Here is a 7,957-nt window from a genome sequence, read left to right as displayed (position 1 = left end):
TCTTCTCCCTGCGACCTCAAGCCATTTTAAAAAACAAATTTAATGTATGAATTTTTAATAATGCCTTCCTACCATTTATTTCTGCTTAAATTTTTACCCCCTATGTGAGGCTTAATATTCTTTATGTTTCAGGGAAGAAGAGTCCTTGGTGGAACAGTTTGTGTTCGAAGCCTTGGTTGTCTACATGGAAAGTCTGGCCCTGGCACACACAGATGAAAAATCCTTGGGTACGTTTTATCCCGCTCCCTGTTTTCCTGCCAATAGTTCTGTTTGCTTTGACAGTCGTTACATTTTTTTGCTTTGGCCTTATGTTAAGCATCGGTGGTTTGCTTCTTTTCAGCCCCTCTCTCATTTGAGATGCTATATGGGAATAGGACGTGTGCCCCCTCTGTGGTTTGCAAAATACTATTCCAATACTTCTTCCTCAGAAACTGACCTCATCCCTCTATTACTGTTGACCTTGACCCCTGGGCTAACTGGGAATCCTGCCGGGGCGTGTGGGACAATTTCATTTGAGCAGGAAGAACATGTCGGGCCTTCCTCTAGTTGAGTCACAGTCACAAGCCGAGGGTGGGGGCTGGGTGGTGGGTGGAAGGTAGGAGAATGGGAGTGGGGAGGCTCCTTCTCCAGATGTTGGTTTCTGCTTATATTTTAAAACCAGTGTGAGTGCTGTCGTCACTCATGGCGATAGTCTACTGCTGGCCGAAATGCTTAAATGTAGCCCTCGCCATCAAGTACTTCAAAATCACTGTATCTTTTCTCTGCAAAGGGTACTTCACTCTTTCTGAAATTGCTGCCATAGTTCACAAGCACAGAAGGAAGGCTTTGTGTTGGTCTTCAGCTCAGAATCAGCTGTGTCAGGTGTTCCTTTCCAAGGACCCTTGGCTTGAGAGGACTCTTATTATTTCCCTTGCAGCTCTCCTTCCACAATGGCTGTATGATTACACTGTAAGGAGAAAAAGAGACTAAAAAGCTTACATTCTGGAGTCAAAGCCTTTAGCTGAGGTATATAGACTATGTTACACCCCTTCTATGCCACATCCGCAGTGTGATGGCTGTGTCTAGCCGGCGTTAGGCAGGCATTATATAGATGTGATCAAATGTGGTATTACTGTGAGTGTGCATATATATCATATTGGGTTGCCATCATATTGTCCTGCAATCTTATTAACTATAGGTTTTGTTTTCAGATGTGCAGTGTAAATCAGCTAGTTAAGTGGTATTTTCTAGATGAGGAAATGTAGTGAGTTGTTAGGAAAGCTATCTGTTGTACTCCAAAGTAGGCCACTACTAACTGTTGAATGCTGGTCACAGGCACAGTCCAGCAGTGCTGTGCTGCCATTGATCATCTGAGGCACATCATCGAAAAGAAACACGAGTCTTTAAATAAACCCAAAAGACGCCGCTTGCCCCGGTAGGTGGTACCGCTTCTGTCAAAATATTTTATTTACAAAAATGGAATTTTTCACTGTTTTAAAAAATATGTAAAACTACATTTGCCAGTTCATTATTTTTCTTGTGAACAATTCAATGACGTCCGTTTCGTCGGCCGCTATAGTTCTGGTGCTTACATTTATTGTCAGTTAGTTGTTCTACTGGGACCAGGCTGTTTTGACTACTCTGGCTGTGCTTCGAGTTTGGGAGGTAAGAAGCCTTCTACTTTGTTGTTTTTTGAAAGTAGTACTTTCCTTTCACTGAGTTTCTTTCCTTTCCATATGAGTTCATGATTCTCTTAACTTTCACTGTAGTAGAGTCAATCCTGACTGGTATGGACCCTGTAGGACAGCTTAGAACTGCTCCTGTGAGTTTCTAAGAGTATAATTCTTTAAGGGAGTAGGAAGCATCTTCCTCCTATGGAGCAGTTTGTGGTTTTGAACTACTGATCTTATCTTTAGCATCTGAACACGTCATCCACAATGACACCAGGGCTCGTATCAGTTGGCGATTAGTGTCTATATTTCTTTAAAGAATGATGGTGGGGTCAGGACTGGACTTGGATTATATGTATAGATTGCTTTGGGTAGTATTGACATGTTCACAATGTTAAGTTGTTCAATCGGGGGAGTGCGGAGTAGAGACCCAAAGCCCATTTGTAGACCACTGGAAATCCCCCTGCAGAGGAGTCTCGGGGAGGAGAGGAGCCAGTCAGGGTGGGATGTAGCAACGATGAAAAATACAACTTTCCTCTAGTTCCTAAATGCTTCCTCCCCGCCCCCGCTATCATGATCCGAATTCTACCTTGCAAGTCTGGCTAGACCAGAGGATGTACACTGGTACAGATAGGAACTGGAAATACAGGGAATCCAGGGCGGATGATCCCTGAAGGACCAGTGGTGTGAGTGGCGATACTGGGAGGGTAGAAGGAGAGTGGGCTGGAAAGAGGGAACCTATTATAAGGAACTATATGTGACCCCCTCCCTGGGGGACGGACAACAGAAAAGTGGGTGAAGGGAGACGTCGGACAGGGAAAGATATGACAAAATAATAATTTATAAATTATCAAGGTCCCATGAGGGAGGGGGGAGCGGGGAGGGAGGGGAAAAATGAGGACCTAATGCCAGGGGGCTTAAGTGGAGAGGAAATGTTTTGAGAATGATGAGGGCAATGAATGTACAAATGTGCTTTACACAATTGATGTATGTATGGATTGTGATAAGAGTTGTATCAGCCCTTAATAAAATGATTTTTAAAAAAAGCCAACAATCCTTGAACTAACTACAAAAAAAAGTTGTCCATTCTATGAAGATGGAACATGCATTCATTTATGTAAGTCCTTTTTGGTTTCTTGTAGTAGTTTTATAGCTTTCTTTGTAAAGGTCTTTTGCTTCTCTGGTTAAATATATTCGTAAATATTTCATCACTTATGTAGCTATTGTAAATTGTATAGTTTTTCTTTCTTTTTTTACAGAACTCTTTTCCTCAGTATACTTGAATCCAGTTGTTTTGTAAGCTGGTCTTATACTCTGCCGCACTGCTGAATTTTACAATTATTTGTAACAATTTTCGTGTCAAGTCTTTGGGGTTTTCTTTTCTTTGGGCTTTTCTGTTTGTAGAGTTTTACTTCCTTTTTGCCAATTTATATGGATCTGAATTCTTTTTGTTGTCTAATAGCTGTAAGACTTTAAGCACAGTATTGAATAAGAGTAGTGATAAAAGGCATCTTTGTCTGGTTCTAGTTTGTAAGAACCCTGTGTTTTAAGGTATATTGTAAAGGAAACATGAAACATGCTTTTAAGAAATATTTCTTAGTTTTTTGCCATGTTAAAAAGAAATAAATGAGGTCAAGCAGCATCTAAGACCCATTTAACCTGTGATATTTTGATTAAATTTAATGACAAGCCTTAAAAGTAAACCGAATGCCTTTTCATTTATCATGCTATGATTCCTAGACTTCTGTGGTAAAGTGAATGTTCGTTGTTGGGAATGCATTCCTTACAGTGCATTATCTCTTCACAGAGGATTCCCTTCTGAGTCTTCACTGTGCCTGCTGGACCTGGTCAGGTGGCTCTTGGCCCACTGTGGAAGGCCCCAGGCGGAATGTCGGCACAAGTCCATAGAGCTCTTCTATAAATTTGTTCCTTTATTGCCAGGTATGGCCATCCTTATGCGTTATAAAATGACAGTTTTTGATTGTCTTAGTATTATAGAGATGGTGAATGAGGTCAGGTTGACTAGAGAACCAAATATAATGATACTCCTATGTATAAGAAAGAACTTTGTGTCAAGGAGTAATTACATATCAAGAAAGCAACTCAGCCTAGTCAAACTCAAGTTCATAAGTCCGATACTAGTCCATAAGTCCCTCTTCAGACTGAAGAAGCCACATGCAATGACATAGACTGCAGGAAGGCCACAGGCCAGTGGGTGAAGAGCTCCTTGGATCCATGGTCAGTGGAAATACGGCAGAGCTCTTACATATACCGCTTGGGTAACTTCTAATGGGAATTGGTGTCTGGTCTGCTCTTGATGAGACAATTCTAGGCAGCTGCTGCTTGAGACCTAGGCAATGCTGAATGTGCCAAAACCAATGAGACATATTAAGGTGTTGCTCTTTTTTCTTCAGCTGTCAGGCCAACTAGCATACAATTTGTATACTGTATATAACAACAAATAAAAAAGTATTGCTATAAGATAACTGAAATCTTCATTAACCAAAAATATCAAGATGGAAGCTATTGTTTCTTAACATAGCCTTCATCTAGTTCTACTGTATATACTCGAGTATAAGCCGACCCAAATATCAGCCAAGGCACTTAATTTTACCACAATGACGGCATTAAAATGCTGAAAAACTTGGCTTATACTCAAGTATATGCGGTATATACTTCTGAAGGGAATATTTTCATTGCTCTTTTTCCTGGTCTTTGATGTCAAATGGCAGTTTTGGTATCCTTGAGAGATTCAAAGCATGTTCCTTTTAAGTGTTCTTTGAATTTTTTGAAAAAGGGTCTGAAAGGGGAAGATGAGGACGATAGGGCTGATGGGATAAGGTTTCCCCAGGAAATGCTCATAGGAAACCCTTGCCACCCATGAAGATTGAGCAAGCATAGTGGGTGATACAAAACATTTTCTCAGGGCAACTTCCTGCCCGTTTGCTCACTAATGGAAAATGACATTGGGATGGCATCTGACCTCCATTACTTCACAGGTAGGGAGGAGGCTCAAGAGAATCCGCATTAATAACATAGTCCACAAAAACAATGTGCTACATACATCCTGTTTGGTTGTGTAGTGACTTGGGTCTAAGTAGCCCTCTAGATACAACTGTTGATTTCTCTCTGCCTGGAGCAAAGAAGAATGAAGAAAATGGAAGATACATGGAAACAATTAGTCCAGTGGACGCACTGACCATGTGAACATTAGCCTCTGTGACTGAGACCAGAAGAGCTGACTTCTCCTACCAGCTGCTCAGAAAGTGATCACATGAGAAGGTCTTGGATAGAGTGGGAGTAGAATGAGAGACAAAAGAGTTATAAAAAAGGCCAGGCTTACTGCTCCTATATATTGGTGGAGCTCTTGAGACTGTGACCCTTAATCATCTTCAGATCTGGCACTGAGTCCTCTCTTTTAACCAAACAATAGATTTATAAAGGGAGCAGTAACCCTAGGGAGATTTTCACTCCTTATGAAATCAAAAGGAAGGGCAGCATTTATCCCGGGACAAAGTTCAGAAGGGTTAGGAAAGAAGGAAGAATGGAACTAGGACATACAGGGAGGGAAGGGGATGAGATGTTACTTTGGGGTGATTGCAATCAGTGACATGAAACAAAAGGTCGATGAATTGTTGAATGGAAAAAGGCTTTACTATGTAAATTACTATGTAAATCTTCACCCAGTTCAAAATTAAAAAGAAAAAAGTTCATCAGCATAAGCTGCCCATGATTAATGCCTCTGAGACAGAGGTGCCCTACATGCTTCCACACTCCCAACTTTTTACCAATTCCTGTACCAACCGTCTTCCCACTGCCCTCTGTACTCTGCTGGTTTCAGTCATTCCCTGCCATGGCTGTACAGAACTCAGAGACAATACTCGCCGGTGTTGGACTTTTTTTAGTGGAAGTCACGGGTTATAATTCAGGATCAAAAATGCTTAGATAAAATTCTCTGATAAGAACAAGCTCCTCTCAGCTGTGCCCAGAGGCAAGTCTCCTTTTTGGTCTTCTGTCTGTGGACCTGGACCCTTCCCTGCTCAGGCAAGTGTTTCCAAGCTCTTAGCTCTACCAGTAAGTGCTCAGAGGGATTCCATTCAACCAGTAAGCTTCTGCCTGTTAGTTTTAAGAAAACTTCCGTGGATACTTTTGATTTAGGGCTTAAAGATTTTTTCTCGAGGCAATACCATGGGGCTTCATCTAGTCTCCAGGTCTCCAGAAAGTTTGGATTTCATGGAAATATGAGATTCTGTTCTCCATATTCCCATTTTTCATCAGGATTCTTCTATGGAACATTTCATCAGAATGTTCAGGAAGGGTAACCAGACACCATTCAGTTCTTTTGAATTCATGGCAAAGGAGGCTGTTATTCGTGTAGGCAATTAACCATGCCTTTCATCTCCACCTTCAATCCATGGCTCTCCTTCCCTGTTGATCCAGGCAAATAGACATTAATTGTGACTTCAGTGGTTGTTAGTCAGCCTTTGAGACCCTAACAGGATGCAAAAAATTAGGAGGTAGAACCCAAACCCAAACAAAAACAAAACTCACTGCCACTGAGTTGATTCCAACTCCAACTCATAGTGATCCCATAGCAGAGGGTGGAACAACCCTGTAGGTTTCTAAGACTAACTGTCTATGGGAGTAGAAAGCCACATCTTTCTTGAGAACAGCTGGTGGATTTGACCTGTTAGTCTTGTGGTTAGCAGCCCAACGAGTAACCCACTATGTCACCAGGAAGTCAAACAGAAACACCACATTAAACCAATTACCCCAGATGTCCCATGAAACCATGACCCTAAACCTCTAAACCAGTGGTTCTCAACCTGTGGGTCACGACCCCTTTGGGGTCGAACGACCCTTTCACAAGGTCGCCTGATTCATCACAGTAGCAAAATTACAGTTATGAAGTAGCAATAAAAATAATTTGATGGTTGGGGAGGTCACCACAACATGAACTGTATTAAAGGGTTGTGGCATTAGGAAGGTTCAGAACCACTGCTCTAAACCAACGTACCAAATGCCAAGAGGTTGTACATAAACAGCCTCAGTGCTACTCTTTGTTGTTGTTTTAATTATATCTATCACATAGCTTTTATTAACTTTTTACAGGTGTACAGTTTAAATACTTCTTGGTATCCACTAATAAATATGGGTCTCTATATATTTACCTTTTCTTGTCTTTTATATGAGGTAGGCCATATAATATTTGTTCTTTTGGGATAGATTATATTTCTCAGTCTAATGTCTTTTAGCATGTATGAAGGCTTAAATTCTCCTTCATCTTGTGGCTGTTGTGAATATTGCTGCAAATATTGTTTGAATCTGTACTGTGGAGCCTTTTAAGTATAAACCTAGTAGTGGGATTTGTGGATCATATGATACTTCTTTTCTATGTTTATTTTTTTTTAGTAACTGTCACACTTTTCCATAATGGCTAGACCATTTTGCCTTCCTACCAACTGTGGGAAAGGATTCCCATTTCCCAGGACCCTATCCAATATTTCTTATTTTCTGTTTGTTTTCTATCTTCACTGACCTAGCGGGAAAGAAATGATATCTCATGGTTTTGATTTGCCTCTCTGATGGCTAATGACATTGAATATCTTTTTTGTGTGTTTGTATGTTGGCTGTTTGTATGTCTCTTTTGATGACATGCTGCTTGCTGTATGTGACTTAAATGTGTTTGTTTTTTTTAAGGTAACAAATCCCCTTCTGTGTGGTTGAAAGATGTTACCAAGAAAGAAGGCATTTCTTTTCTTGTACACCACTTTGAAGGGGGAGGAAGTAGTTGTGACCAGCCTTCTGGCATCCTTGCTCAGCCCACCCTCAGCCATCTGCCAAGGCCCTTTAGCCTTCGAGCAACCCTGCAGTGGATGGACATGCTGCTGGCAGCCCTGGAGTGCTACAACACCTTTATCGGCGAGAAGACCATTGGGGCCTTTGAGGTCCTGGGTAGGTGAAACTGAGTCAGTGTTTTCCAATTATGCAAGGAAATGCTCGGGAAAATCACCCTTTGATTCGACTGCTTTCTTCTAGCCTCATGTAACTATAGCAGGAGTCAGACTTGATCCTTCTGGTTAATGCTGTGCGAGGTGCTTTCTGTGCATCCTCATCGAACCTTACAGTGAGGAGTGTGACATAGGTGACAGAACCAAGGCCGCGCAGACCTGCTTAGCTTGTGGTCCTTGAGCGTGTCCTCAGATTCCAGGTGACCCTGTGTGTTTTTACCCTCTTGTGGTTTTAGTTTGCTGGATGGTGCATTTAAAAGCTTTTCCGGTCCTGAAGCTCTCTGATCTTATTTCATG

The 7,957-nt window shown here is 41.5% G+C and overlaps 1 protein-coding gene across 1 annotated transcript in view; it reads left to right on the top strand.

Moving 5' to 3' along the window:
• Nucleotides 1-7,957, top strand: part of PRKDC (protein kinase, DNA-activated, catalytic subunit) — a 217,273-nt gene that overhangs the window by 44,674 nt on the left and 164,642 nt on the right. The window contains exons 27-30 of the mRNA XM_045291676.1: nucleotides 133-227; nucleotides 1,315-1,414; nucleotides 3,457-3,590; nucleotides 7,350-7,604. Coding sequence (XP_045147611.1) covers nucleotides 133-227; nucleotides 1,315-1,414; nucleotides 3,457-3,590; nucleotides 7,350-7,604 — 584 coding nt within the window. The remainder of the gene's footprint in view (nucleotides 1-132; nucleotides 228-1,314; nucleotides 1,415-3,456; nucleotides 3,591-7,349; nucleotides 7,605-7,957) is intronic.

This window comes from Echinops telfairi, unplaced genomic scaffold, assembly GCF_000313985.2.
Source record: "Echinops telfairi isolate 266 unplaced genomic scaffold, ASM31398v2 ScPeMD7_1;HRSCAF=3_0, whole genome shotgun sequence".
Classification (NCBI taxonomy): domain Eukaryota; kingdom Metazoa; phylum Chordata; class Mammalia; order Afrosoricida; family Tenrecidae; genus Echinops; species Echinops telfairi.
This window is presented reverse-complemented; position numbering and strand designations above follow the sequence as displayed.